This window comes from Miscanthus floridulus, chromosome 18 (genome assembly GCF_019320115.1).
Source record: "Miscanthus floridulus cultivar M001 chromosome 18, ASM1932011v1, whole genome shotgun sequence".
Classification (NCBI taxonomy): Eukaryota; Viridiplantae; Streptophyta; class Magnoliopsida; order Poales; family Poaceae; genus Miscanthus; species Miscanthus floridulus.
Window position 1 is genome coordinate 62,581,080 of NC_089597.1, and position 14,853 is coordinate 62,595,932.

At 50.0% G+C, this 14,853-nt stretch overlaps 1 protein-coding gene across 1 annotated transcript; it reads left to right on the forward strand.

Annotated features, from left to right (window-relative positions):
- The first annotated feature begins 588 nt into the window (after positions 1 to 588).
- LOC136523954 (uncharacterized) lies at positions 589 to 6,190 on the forward strand. The gene is made up of 5 exons (XM_066517461.1): positions 589 to 635; positions 756 to 875; positions 3,362 to 4,560; positions 5,479 to 5,794; positions 5,902 to 6,190. The coding sequence occupies exons 1-4, from the start codon at positions 589 to 591 to the stop codon at positions 5,763 to 5,765; spliced, it is 1,653 nt and encodes a 550-aa protein (XP_066373558.1). The 3' UTR covers positions 5,766 to 5,794; positions 5,902 to 6,190.
- Positions 6,191 to 14,853: the final 8,663 nt, after the last annotated feature.

Consider the following 14,853-nt stretch of genomic DNA (forward strand, 5'->3'; position numbering starts at 1 on the left):
TGTGTGATTGGCCTTAAACTGTTAAAAGGGAATACCCTTTATAACGAACTTGATTCTTGCTTGGTACTCAGATTTATCTCGTTCTCAGTTCGTTGTTTCTGTGGTCATGTTAGTTAGTCACAGCGCTGTTGTTTTGTAAAATTGTTTATACGAGCCCCTTATTATATTCCCTTCCATTGTCTATTTTCATATTTGTTTTGAATCAAATGATTGTATGGTCTATAAGGTGTTACTTCTGAACTTTTGTCCATGCTAAAATTATTTGTCAAACTGTACAGTGAGAATATTTTGTGGTGCATGGAAGCAGGGGTTGCCTTCGCACCCAGTTACCTCTGTCAAGTTTATTATTATCATGAAGTGATTCCCCTTTTAACATGTAGCGCATTTGGTCGGCGTTACCATCTAGTAGGTCTGAAGATAACATCATTGATTTGAGTTTATTAGATATAAACAGCAGAGTTGGTTTAATAGCAGTTTTCAAGTGATTCCACATTCTCGTAAGTGGTCTAATGATACCTTTTCCTCAATGGAGACATGCCATCCTTATTGCTTATATAAGTGTTTTCTTTTTTTTTCTATTTCCCAGGGATGGGCAGTGCCAAGAGCATAATGTCGATGAGCAAGCAATTTGTGATGTTGGCCTTGCTAGGGCAAAGCCTGGGATTTTCATTGAAGCCATTCAATACCTTTTAGTTTTAGCAACTACTGTTGAGGTAAGGATGATTATGATTTCCCTTGGAATTGTTGTTCTGTAGTAAAAGAAAGGGAGGATGTGGTACTTCAAAATACAGGAATGCTTCTAAAAAGTCCAAGAAGAATGCTACAGGAACCTCTACTTCTTCTAAGCCCCCTACTGAACTTGCTGTTGAACCTAGGTAAATTGAACTTCAAGTTTCATGTTTTAGTTGAATTACCCTACATGCAAAATGACTTGATTACATTGCTGTTATGTAGGAAAAGAAAGGGAGGAGGTGGTACTTCAAAGAATGATACAGGAATAACCTCTACTTCTTTAGTCACTCAATCACCTAGTACAACTACAGCTAGCCCCTCTACTTCCTTAGCCATCCAAGCACCGGTTAGTCTAGGACCAACGACAAGAAGGATGGCAGCTTCTGTTTCTACACCAACAAGACCACCAGGCACACCAGTGAGTCTAAGGCCAATAACAAGATGAATGGCAGCACAACTGGATACATCACCAGGAGGCATTGCTAGGAGGGTCATCATAAACTAGGCTAGTGTGATCTTGAATCATTTTATTGAACTGTTGCTGTATGAAAAAGTCATGTACTAAACCTATTTTGGGCATGTGTTGGACCAGACCAATATGGTTCCTGTACTGTGAACTTATTTGGCCATGTGCTTGCAAGATGTGTTGGTCAATATTAGTCCATGTGTTGAACTAGAATATTTTTCATGTGCTTGGTCAATATTTAGTGCATATGGTGACTTGTATGTGTTGAAATGCAGTCAGTTCATCCCTGTACTTCATTCTTATGTTTTTAGAGCTGGTTTGGGGCTTGATTCTTAAGTTTTTAGAGCTCTTATAACGGTTTGGGGGTATTTTGGTCTAAGTTAATAGACCTAACGCTCAAATATAACATAATGGTATTTTCAGTTCACGTGTGCACCTTTCAGTGGTATTTTACGGGACCGATGTCTTTCAGTGGTATTTTACGGAAGTCGCGATCTTTTGATGCTACAGAAACAATTTTCCCTTTGGGTTATTCTACATAGAATCCATAGAATGTTGCATAATATATTCTTCATTAGTATACAATATCCATGAGACGATGTTCTATACTGTATTTTAGTTATTCACATAGTAATCATGGCATGTTTTTTTTACAACAACCCATATATATTATATTAAAACAACAGTCATTTTACAAAGAGGTCTTCAAAATAAGACCTGATTACATCAAAGTCCCGCAGCTGGATGGGGAGGCAGCAACGTCGAAGGCGATGGGGGAGACAAGGTCGCCGGCGAAGGGTCGCAGGGGCGTCAAGGACGCATACACCCGGGTGGATTGACTGCGCAAAGCGCTGGTTAAAGGTGGAACAGTTGAGCCATAGGAGGCAACGCACACTGATGACCAAAGGATGCAGATGAAGCCGTCGCCGAAGGTAGAAGAAGAAGCCCGAATGAGGATCCCAAGTGGAGGCGGAGCTGTCGAACCAACACCATAGGAGGAGCTGCCTTGCTGAAGAATCGAGCACCAGGAGCAGAGGCTGCTGAACGGAGAGGGATGCGTGCGGTGAAGGTTGCGGATCGGGAGGGGATGAATCTCGCTGGCGACGGATGGATGCGGAAGCGAGGGTGATGGGGAGGAGATCCACGGGGAAGAAGAAAGGATTTATTTTATTAACACTGACCTTGAAGTCGACGACATCGACGACAAGGAAGAAACCGGGGAAGACCACGACAGCTGCTATGATGGCGACGTGGACAACGACAAGACAGGACTCTCCCATCAGGGCAACTCTAACTACGATCTACTAAGAACTCTATAGGAGGGGAATGGCCCACCTACCCTCATCGCCGGCGAGCAGCCAGAGAGGAGAGGCAGGGGGCCGGCGGACGGCCACAGGAGCTCTCGCTCTCGCTGGGAGACCCATGCTAAGTACAGTAGCAGGCTGGACTTTTGTGGTGGTGTTACTTTTCGTGGGATGTTATTTTTTATTCTCCAGTATTACATGGCTTCTCTCTTTTCTTCCCTTTAAATTTTGTTTCCCATTGCCTTTAAATTTTGTTTTCTTCTATATTAATTTCATTTTCTATTGAGTTGTACATGCTCTCATCTGAAGTATTACTCCTCTCTCCATACCAAATTATAAGTCATTCTAAGAATCTTGGAGAGTCAAAATATATCAAGTTTGACTAAAATTATAGAAAGAATTATAAAGATTTATGACATCAAATAGATATACTATGAAAATATAATTAATGAAGAACCTAATGATACTTAGTTGATATCATAAATTTTATTAGCTTATCATATAAATTTGGTTAAACTAAAGATGTTTTGACTCTGCAAGATTCTTGAAATGACTTATAATTTGGGATGGACGGAGTATATATGTAGGGCTTTATTTTCCGTTATTTATATTCTTTTGTTTCATTTCGTTTTTAGCCTCACCGTTTTTCTCCAACAAATAATACCGGAATTTTTTTTAATGTGCACTTTGGGCTAGCACTGGCGTGAGCCATCCGAGACGGTCCGCAGAGGGTGTTAGAAACGAAGGATGGAGTCTTCTTTTGCAAGCAAAATCCCACAAATTCCCCCAAAGGCCCAAATCGATTGGCAGTACCAAATCACACCAATCTTTCCTCTTGTCGCTCTTCTTTCTGCTCAAGTCGAAGCAAAACCGATGTCGGCGACCTGGCCGTGGGTGATCCTGGGCCGCGTCCCTCGCGTTGTCCCCATCCCCAGCGACGCGGACGCGGACGCGGAGGCGTTTGGCGCCGCCGCTGCGGACTTCGCCATTGCGGTCGCGCTGCCACCGCAGGTCACAGTCGGACAGTCCTCACCGTTGCCCCACTCGCGCACCCCGACCCCAACTATCCCGACAAGTACCCCTACATCCTCGCCGCCGGCCCCGACTGCCTCCTCCTCAACTTCGCCGTCGAGCCCTTCTACGGCGTGAACTCCGCCGTCGACCCGCACGAGAGCTACCTCATCGTGGCGCGCCAGTTCCGCACGGCAGGAGTCCAGCAGCAGGGCCACGCGGCCACATTCTCCGGCGAGCGCATCCCTGGGCGCGGAGCCGACCGCATGCCCGTCATCTACAACATCGAGAGCATCGGCCTCGTCTCCTTCTACCACGGCGACTACATGGTGGCGGAGCTCCAGGTTGACAAAGGCAGCGAGGGGAGTGCGAAGCTCTTCTGCTTTCGCACCGGCGGCGACCGGTGGATCCAGAAGGATCTGATCTACCCCTCGCACTTTGCCGACGAGGACAGGGAGTGGATTCCCGCCGGCGTGGTCGCCCAGAAGACGACGCTATCGTGGTTCGACCTCTCGTGGGGGCTCCTTAGCTGCGACCCCTTCGTCGCTGACCCGGTGCTGCTCTTCCACAAACTCCCGGAGGACCGCGCAGTACCGAACAAGGCCCGGCCTGACGTCCACACCCACCGCTGCGTCACGGTGAGCCGCCGCGTGCTGCGCTATGTCGAGATCATCCCTGAGGACAGCGGCGGCTGCCACAACAAGGAAGCAGCGACGGTGTCCATGTGGACGCGGATCGCCACTCCGGCTGGGTGGGACTGGGAGAAGAAGTACGCGAAGAGCTTCGAGGACATGTGGAACGACGACACCTACAAGGAGACCCGACTGCCGAGGAAGGTCCCCGGGCTCTGTGCCGTGTGCCCGTCGAACCCCGATCTGGTCTACTTCTCGCTGGAGCAAGAGCAGCGCCTCTTCGGCGTCGACGTGCCCGCGGGCAAAGTCGTGCAGGTCGCCGACAGGGCCTACGAGCTGATGAACATGCCTTGGCCGGTGACTGCCTCCTGCCGCTACGTCCAGGCTTGGAACCTGCCACCTTGGGTTGCCATAGGTATATTCAACCACTCATTTCTCCAACTCTGCTATGGCTCTACGCTTGTCTGCACATCAGTTCAGATTTTGAGTTTCCGATGTGTGATGATGCATGGTCTGATTGATTGTGGCCTTGTAGTTAGCTGAGTAGGTGCGTTTCGCAGTAACAAATCTAATCACGAATCCAGCTTTATTTGCATAAATCCTCAATCATTTCGTGTTTGCGTTTGTTTTCTTTTACTTCCGCATGCCCTGTTTCAGGAGGTAGGTAGCCCAATGGTCCAATGAACAGTACGGTACCTTGCTTAGTACTATCAACTATCAAGTTTTAGTTGAGTATTGCTTTGCATTGATAATTGTTAATCAGCTTCTGGTCGTGTAACTATATCTCATATCTGCATATCAATATGCAATCATTTTTCATTTACCAGTAGTTTGTCATTCTAATTAAAAATTTCTAGTATGGCTTACTATACTGCTTTGCTTTTGCATGAGCTTGCCAATGTATCATGTATCTGAGTTGTCAGTTGTAATAATTAACCATGCACGCATAGAGAAAGCTGAATAAGGTAAATGCTGAGCTTATTTCATCGAGATGTATATGATCATCTTATTCTGTGTTCATGACTAAAATCAGGGTCAGCTAGACATGCTGATTAGTTTTTTTTAATCCATCTGCAATGCCTGAGAATTTATTTAGGTAATACATAAGCTGCATATTTTGAACTGATACAGTGTGCAGCCTACACAAGTTGCATGCATTTCTTTTCAGTAAAAAGCAACATTTTGATGATATGTAGCATGCTCAACTCAAATGCACGCTGATAAATGCTACATATATTCATGTCATAGCAGAGACTATATCTCCACTCGTATTCAATTCGTTCTATATTTCGCCTTCAGTAACCATAGACTAACTATCGTTGCTTATCTGAAGATCTTGAATTGGTGGGGTCCAGTAGCTCTTATGAAAACGAGGATCAGGCCGAGGAACTGGATGCCGAGGAGCTGCTCAAACTAGGCTTGAAAGTTGCCATGGGTATGGATCCCGCGACCCTAAAATCCGAGGTGGAAAAGTACTGTGAGGAGCCCCCGAGCCCAGAGAGGGAGGTGATGAGGCAGCTGACGAGTTCGCCCTTTGACTTTCGCCTCACCGGGGAGGAGGCCGATGCAGATTTGATGGAGGTTCACCGTCTGGTCAAGAAACGTAGTCAGGAGAAATGAAACAAGGATCATGACCAACGTCGTCCTAGGTGAGCTTATCTATGTTCCTGTGTTGAGCACCACGCTGCACTACCTTCAAACAGCATTTTGAAAAACGACTCCTGTCTAATGCAAAAGCTTCCCCTTGTTTGTGCAGGTCAGGAATGAATGTGCTGAAACGTTTGCTCTGATAATGGTGGGGGCACCAGTAGAATGAGTGATCTTTCTTCACTCAGTCTCACAAAAAGTGATCACGATTTTTTTTTTCCATTTTTCACTTGGTCTCTGTCAGCAACTGCTTTAAGATTTTTAGATATAAATTTATACCTTTGGTCTTATACCAGAAGTTGCTTGTTCTGGAAAAAAAAATATTATTAGACTAAAACCGCTCCCAATATATATTGCTGACTTTTTACAGATGCTTTAATTCCATTGTGATCAATATGACTTAAGGTGCGGCGTCATGGATGAGATGAAATCGTTGTAGTTTGATTCCATTAATCTGCTGATTTGTTCTCACTTGCATCAACTCTGTTCTATTCTTTATTTCCTGCTTTTCTGCTGCTGCTGCTGCTCCAAGTACGAATAGAGAAAGCGTTTATGGACGATGATGTTGGCTTCTAAATAAATGTTCCTATCAGATTTTGAGGGGTGTCCGGCAATCTAAACTTGCCTCTTTTTGTGGGCAGTCTAGTTGTCTATTTTTTCTCGAATACGCAAAAGGTTTGCGCATCTTTGTATTAAGATAGAAAAATAGTGAAAGTTACAACGACGTGCCACGAAAATGGCACACTAGGGGGTGTTAGGGTTATACAATTGTCTCTACCCTCCCTAGCATAAGGGATCATGAGCTATTACTCGCTAATCATACTACCTATCCATCGCCGGCGATCAGACGCGCTTGCTTGCACGACGCCTCGGACGCTCTTCTTGTGGGTCCGGGAAGAGCTGTCACATTGCTTCAACATGCGAGGGGTTGAGCTGGTCAACGAAGATACTGTCGTAGGCATCCTGAGACATCGTGGAAGGCCTCGTCTGTTCGTTGATGAATCCCATCCCGGCTTGGAAACCGGGACGCGTGAAAGCGCCTGAGTGGTAATCCTCCTGCTGCGGGTCGGCAACTTTGGTTGTGCCTTCACAGGCGGCTGAGACAGTAGCGGCTACGACGCCTTACACAGGATCTTTTTGGTGAACCACTTTAGCCTCTTGGCGGCGGAGCTCCCGCGTTCAGCTATCCCGAGAAGGGTGGTCGTGTCCGCAGCTTGGGGGATGGCGCTGGGGCTTTGAAGGCATGCCTCGTCAACCACGACGTCGGGTTGTCCCCCTCGTGTCGGCGGGGTAGGGGTGGCCACGTCCGCGCCTTGGGGGGTGACCTCGGCCTCTACGACGTGTCCCGCCCTCAGCGGCATGATTGGTGGCTGTGACTGCACATGCAACAGTGTAGGCGAGCCCGTCGTCTAAGCCTTCACCGGAGAGTTGGTGTCCACCAGAGATGCTTCCTCCCTCTGAGGGGCAGACGGCATGGCGGGCGGACACCCAGGCGCTGGTGCTTCAGGTGGCTGGCTCACGACGAGCGAGGCGACAAACTCCTCCAGCATTGGGTCGACCCACTGGTGAGGTCCCGTGCTCGCGTACAGCTCCAGTGCCAGCGGATCTGGCACATGGAGGTAGTGTGCATCAATAGTGGTAGTAGCGTTGTCAGCGGAATCGTTGCCGGCGGAATCAGAGGGCGAATCCATGTTGGAGTCACTTGCCGGCTTCCTCCGACGCCCCCAGCGTCGTCGCCGCCTTCTGTCAGTGCCCACCCCGGCCCTAACCGAGCTCAGCGGGCTGCCACGGGGTGTGCGCTGGGGCCCGGTGGCACCTCGCCACGAGCAGTGCCACCCTTCTCCTTCGTTGTTGCAGCAGCCCTGGTCCGCTTGCAATCCCTAGCGAGGTGGTTGAAGCCGTGGCAGCGTAGGCAACGCTGTGGTAACTGGTAGGTCGCTACTCGGTGCGAGTAGGAGAGGCAGTTGAAACATCTATCGCGAAGCTCTGCGGGGATCCTCCGGGCCTGTGGGAGCTGCTTAGGGCGAGGCTCAGCCGAGACAGCCGTGGGTCGCGTCTCCGGCCGAGGGAGAATCTCCCGCCACCCATCAGCGTTGGGAGAGGAGACCCGTCCGCGTTGGCCAAGGCGTTGGCGGGCAGGGACGTGACCATCCACTGGCCAAGCAAGTATGCCGCACACCAGCTGGGGACGCGGCCGTCTGCGACTCCATCGTCTTCGCCCATGTCCCTGCCATCTGGTGTCCGCTCCAGCACGGCCCGACACGACGATTATTGAACAAATTCGGGCACGCGGCGGGGTCGTAATTATCGGCTTCGCCGGTCGACGGACAGCATCCAGATAGGTTGTAGGGCGGTCGTTGTCGGATTTCTCGCCATTGTTGTCCGCCCACCGACGACGCTTCGTGCACCCTCCTGAAGGCGGGTAGAACGGCTCCGCGTTCGGAGAGAGCATGGACCCCGGCGTCGGTGGCGGGGACTTGGAATGGATCTGTGGAGATGCACTAGTGCCGCATCCCACGGGGGTGGGCTCGACACTGGCGCCATGGCCGTGGGGCCCGGCATCATCGGCAGCGGACAGAGTGGTGGCGGAGCCCGGCCTCGGCGGTGGTGTGGAGGGCCACGGAGAGACTGGAGTGCCGGTTCCCACGGGGACGCCCATCATGCTGCTGCTGCTGGCAATGGCGGTCGCGGCGGCTGCTTCCGGCGTCGGTGTCGGCAGCGGCCCTAGCCATATTATCACACAATCAGCATGCCATACTGGTAGATTAACTCTAATATATGGTAAATTTGGACCTCACATGACACAACTAGGGATTCGGATATGCATTTTGAAAGTTTAGAGACCCACACGAATACATAATAAGCTTAGCCATGTTCACCGACAATGCATTTTACTTCTTCTAAAGAACTCTTGCAAACCAAAATCCATTTATTGCGGATCATGTAGTACAATAAAATGAAATAAAAGTTAATTAAGATTTTTTTCTCAAAACAACCCATCTATTTGTTGTTTGAAGGATTAAGATGCCGTCTAAAGTTAGGTGAATAGGCTTTCATGAAAATTTTAAATTAAAAACACAATGCATCATTACTGGATAACAAGCAGCCTACGGGTTCTATAGCATAGAGTAAGAAATCAAAATTGAAGTGCCACCCAACCTAAATTCAACATGCGATATTACAAAGAATAAAAACTTCAAAGGGAAACATAAAAGAAAAAACATCTTTATATTCTAGATATATGTTTACAAATTTGCCGAACACAAAGTTGGACCCTGAAATCAATAGATTTTGAATTAGATAAGAGGATATAATAGGTTAGGTTCTTTCGTTTGAAACTTGCGCACGGCTCCACCTAACTTTGAGTCTCTGGCTCAGCACTGATTATTTCTTTTTCAGTTCATTATGTTTATCCACTAGAAACAAGAAGCCACTAGTGACTTTGTTAATATTAAGATTTATTAATTTATCATGCCCCTTATGTCCTTGGCGACACCCATGCTACAATGGGCGGGACAAAGGGTCACGACCACGCAAGGGTGAACTAACTCCAAAAACCCATCATCAGTTTGGATTGCAGGCTGCAACTCGCTTCAGCCGAATTGCCTACTCCCCCCTCGATTGTCTATCCTGAAACTTGTTTCTCCCTGAACCCTCTCTTGTTTACTAGCGAATCCGATAAATATTTTATAAAGGAAACAATATGTCAACTCCGATATGGTTCCTCCTCGAGAGGAAACCATATCTGTCTTGACTTAACCTCTGCTAGAGCCTACCTTTCTCTGATGTACTTCCCTCCGCGAGAGGAAAGTATATCCCTCGGAAAAAGGAAAGATTTAGACTACAGCTAGAACTAGCTTAGCTAAAGAGTATAACTAGCTTAGCCAAAGATTATGAGTAGGAATATATCTATCTGATAGAGTTCCCTTCCCGAGAGAGAACTCTATGTCTCCTAAAATGCTAATTCCTAGTAGAAGAAGAAAAGATATTAAACGTAGGGATCTGAGCTTGCTTTGCTTGCCCTATGGGGCCCAGCCACCAACGATACCCTTCCCTCCTCCTAGGAAAGGCTCTCTCTCTTCCGATACCCTTCTCTGAAATGAAAGGGTATCTCCATGGTAAGTACAAGACTATATCTATACCTATAATCCGATAGAGTTCCCTACTGGTAGGAAACTGTATCTTCCCTTACTAAATAGCTAGCTTTTCTTTCATCAAAATCAAATGAAAGCAAAGAACCTAAGGAGATACGATTCCTAAGCTATCGAAGAAACTTTAATAAGATATGATGGCCCCGTTCGTTTGGCTAAAATTAGCTGGAAAACACTGTTCCGGCTAAATTGTTGTGAGAGAAAAATACTGTTTCCGCTGAAAAAGGAAGCCAAACAAGCCAGATTATAAGGTAAGCCGAACGGGGCTGATGTGGGTATGTGAATTTAGCATATCTTAGTTGGTTAGGTTTTTTATTGTGGAACATGCTAATCCAAGTCCATTTAGGTTTAAATTCTCGACTTAACATCTGTGCTCGTGTTTTTTAGTTTATTTTATGATTCAACGATGTTATTTTTTAGTAATAGACGATGTAGCCATCGACAACAAGACCCTTGTTTCATGATTTAATGGTGTCATTCTTTCAGTGATAGATGATGGTCATCGACGGCACGACGTCTATATAGTGGCTTCGTTAATCTCAAAATTTGTCGATCCAGCTGAGTCTGTTGAAGGTGTTATTGCTGTAGGGTGAGTATGCGTGCATATATGCGAGTGTTTGTGTTTGTATTGGATTTAGTAGAAAATATGAATCACATTTCTTTTAGTGATAGGCGATGTGATCATCGATACCAATTCACCGTAAATTTTGCTAATTTCAAAATTTGTCGGTCCAGCTTAATTTTCCGGATGTGTTTACGGAGATAAGGTCAACATACGTGTATATGAGCTCTTGCTTATGCACTGAGTTTTGTAAATAAAAAGGTGCTATAGCTTTTGCTTAAGCGTGTTGTCAGGGACCTAATACTGGGGTACCCAATGAGGTGGGACTAATAACCATCGAACGTTGACGCTTCCAGTCAGACAAGAACACTACTACGCTTCTTGGCCGAACGACGGAAGATTGGTTCCGCCTCGCCCGACGGCTAAGGGCTGGCTCCGCCTCGCCCGACGTCCGAGGGCGGGCTCCGCCTCGCCCGACAGCTAGGGGCTGGCTCCGCCTCGCTCAACGTCCGAGGGCGGGCTCCGCCTCGCCTGACCCTAGAGGGCTAGGCTCCGCCTCGCCCGACGGCTAAGGACTGGCTCCGCCTCGCCCGACCCCCGTGGGCTGGACTCCGCCTCGCCCGACGTCCGAGGGCAGGCTCCGCCTCGCCCGATGGCTAGAGGCTGGCTCCGCCTCGCCCGACGTCCGAGGGTGGACTCCGCCTCGCCCGACGTCCAAGGGCGGGCTTCGCCTCACCCGACGATTGCACCCTGCTCCTTCATGATGACAAGCACAGGGTACGACAGGACATTCGAGTCAAACGTAGTACCGAGGACCATGCCCTGCATGCCTGCATGAAGGTACCGTCAGGATACGATGGAACGGGCGCTTTAAGCCCTTTCCGACATAACAGTGCCCGAATAGTGTTGTAGGCACCGACTTTTATCCCACAGTGTAGTAGGTGCCGCCTTCAGTCCTCGTGCGTGGATACTAACATAGGCATACGACAGCCACTACGGTCCAAGACAGAAATCACATCATCTACAGTGACGGACGTATGGTCACTTCCCTGATTACTCCCCGAGGGGTCATAGCTCAGCTCTCCGGCATGCCGCACCGTCCGCTGACGTAGGATGGGACGCACCCACTTGCTAAATGAGGCTAGGGCATGGCCTGCGAGGATCAGCGAACACGTCACCTCTGACACGGTCTACCATGTTAAGCAGGGCAGGCACAGGGAAAAAGGAAGACCCGGCTCCCTCAAAGGACCTTCTACCATCTGTAACCCCTGCTCCCCCCTTGGTCTATAAAAGGGAGAGCAGGGCCCCCACTAAGGGGACCGACTCTTGACAGATCAGTTCAACACACACACAACACATCACGCATACAACCAAGTAGCGACCGAGCACTTGGCGCCCTTTCGACCATTCCATCAGAGACCTAGGACCTCTCCCTCTCTCGACTATTTGTACCCCCTACTACAAACCTTTTTTGGTACTGATAACACGAGCAGCGGTAGACTGGACGTAGGGACATTCGGCCCGAACCAGTATAAACCTTGTGTCCTTTAGTGCACCATCTAGGCCTAACGTGCAACAATTATTAATTTACTAGCCGGTGTTTGTTCAAAACACCGACAGTTGGCGCGCCAGGTAGGGGCCTTTGCACATTCCAAATCAGGCCTCAGATGGCTAACCACGCAATCAGCTGGGTCCCAGGCACACATGTGCATTTTGGTGACCTAAACTTCATCGTCACGCTGGGAGGAGAGTAGGCGCTGGCCCACGCCGCCGTCCAGTCTCTCCCCTCCATCAGCTTCAACTACGGGAGGCTTGAGCGCCAGCCCAGCGTCTTCCTTGAACCACAGCTGTCCAGGGAGGACCCGCGCTGCCTCACCCTCTCTTTGGAACACTCTACACGGAGCGCCCCGACGATGCTTCTGTTCGGTCTCCGCAACGCCACGGCGACCGTTAGCCACCTTGTGGCACAACGCACGATCCCATCCCCCACGAACGACGAGCTCGTGGGGATGATCGAAAGCATCATAGAATCCCTCCACGGCCTCCTCACGGAAGGTCTGGGGTCAGACTCTAGCTCTAACTCTAGCAGGGGGAGCCATCATACCTCCCGGGAATGTTTCATGGTGGAAACTTTCGAGGGACACATCGAAAGCACCTCCGTGGAGGAGACTACCCCGGTAGGCAACCTTGGCGGCGCAACCGAAATGGGGACAGCGGCCCCACCTTATGTAGGGGTGGAGCAGCTGAGAGCCCAAAAGAGGGAAATAGATGAAGCCGGACAACAGCTTGTTTGAGATGGTGGGCACACACGCGCAGTGGCCCGCGACGTAAACCGAAGGATCATCGCCGACGGTGAAACCCTTTCTCACTTCGTTCGGGCAAGCCAGAACATCACCGACGCAACGGCCCTACTTCATGGCCTTCCAGAGGCCACGACCCCCAAGGATCGCCGGGTCTACCGCGAAATTCGCACGCTACTTGAGCGTGCAGCAGCGCAACAGGCGGAGAGCTCGTTGTCTCGGCGACGTGAGCCCAACACCAGCCAGCGTACGCCCTCGGTGCACCCCGCCTGGGACGCATCAGTCCACCAAGCACCGTAAGGCGGCGAGCAGCGCGCTGCAATCCCGGTACATCAATGTCTCGACCATAACCACGACACCCGCAGCACCCTCGACGCCCACAGACGCACCTACAGCGACCCGAGGGAAGGAGCATGCTGCGGCTATCATCCTCGACGCGGCAAATGTTACGACAGTGGTGAGGACCGAAGCCCGAGCCCTGGCCTCCTAGGGCCTCAGGCCTTTAGCCGGCACATCCTCAACACTGCTTTCCCACCAAGGTATCTACCACCTACCAATATCCCTAAATACTCCGGGGAGACAAACCCTGGACTTTGGCTTGAAGACTATCGACTTGCCTGTCAAGCCAGTGCTGCGGACAATGATGACTTCATTATCTGCAACCTTCCACTATTCTTGGCCGATTCGGCCTGGGCATGGTTGGAACACCTACTGTCCAACGCAATCCAGAGTTGGGCGGATCTAAAGGAGATCTTTGTGGGAAACTTCTAGGGCATGTACAAATGCCCTAGGAACCCATGGGACCTCAAGAACTGCCGCTAGAAGGCCGGTGAGACCCTCCACGGGTACATCCGGCGCTTCTCCCGGTAGTGCAACGAGCTCTCTAACGTTGCCGACACCGACGTGATAGGAGCCTTCCTGTCCGGGACGACCTACGAGTCCTTGGTTCATAAGCTAGGACACAAGGGCCCATGGACCACCAAGGAGCTCCTAGACATCGCCACCAGCCCTGCCTCAGGAGAAGAGGTGGTCGGAGCGATCTTCGATCGCCTCGAGGGCAAGGCAAGGCGGGATGAGGGTACTGGCGAAGGCACCTCCAATTATTCCGCTAAAATAAAAAATAAGAAGCAATGGCGTGAGGATCCACTTGTGGCTGCTGCTGACCGCAAGGGTGGTCGGAAGCCCATGGAGGGCGCTTTGAACCACTTCAAAAAAAATGCTCGAGGGGCCATGCCCGAACCACGCCTTTCCCGTAAAGCATCCGCTCGAGGACTGTAGCCTCATGCAGAAGTTCTTGTCCGGAGGCTCCAACAAAGGGGAGTAGGGGAAGGAACCTGCCCTCGCTACGGACAACGTCGAGGAGAAGGACGACGGCTTTCCAACGCCAAACGACTGTCTCATGATCTTCGAGGGATCAATGGCCTATGACTCCAAACATCATCAGAAGGTCGCACGCTGCCAAGTCTACTTGGCCCAACCGGCCACACCTCCCTTTCTCCGATGGTTGGAGTCTGCCATAACCTTCGATCGGACTGACCATCCGGATGCCGTCCTGCACCTAGGAAGGTATCCGCTTGTGGTCAACCTGATCGTCGGCCCAAAGTGCCTCACCAAAGTTTTGATGGACAGAGGCAGCGGCCTCAATATCATGTACACAAAGACGCTTGATGTAATGGGCGTCGACCAAATGCACCTCCGCCCAATCTAAGCGCCTTTCCATGGTGTCGTGCTTGAGAAGCAGGCCATGCCACTCAGACAGATCGATCTGCTCATTACCTTTGGGGATTAGTTCAATTACAGGACTGAGACCCTCACCTTTGAGGTGGTTGGGTTTCCCAGAACCTTCCACGCCATCCTAGGACGTCCATGCTACGCGAAGTTCAAGGCCATCCAAAACTACACGTACCTCAAGCTAAAGATGCCGGGCCCCCATGGGGTCATCACCGTCGGCACATCCTTCTAGCGCGCCAACGAGTGCGAGGTCGAGTGCTGTGGCTATGCCACAGCAATCGTTGCCTCCGAGGAACTCGCCGCCCTCAAGGAGGAGG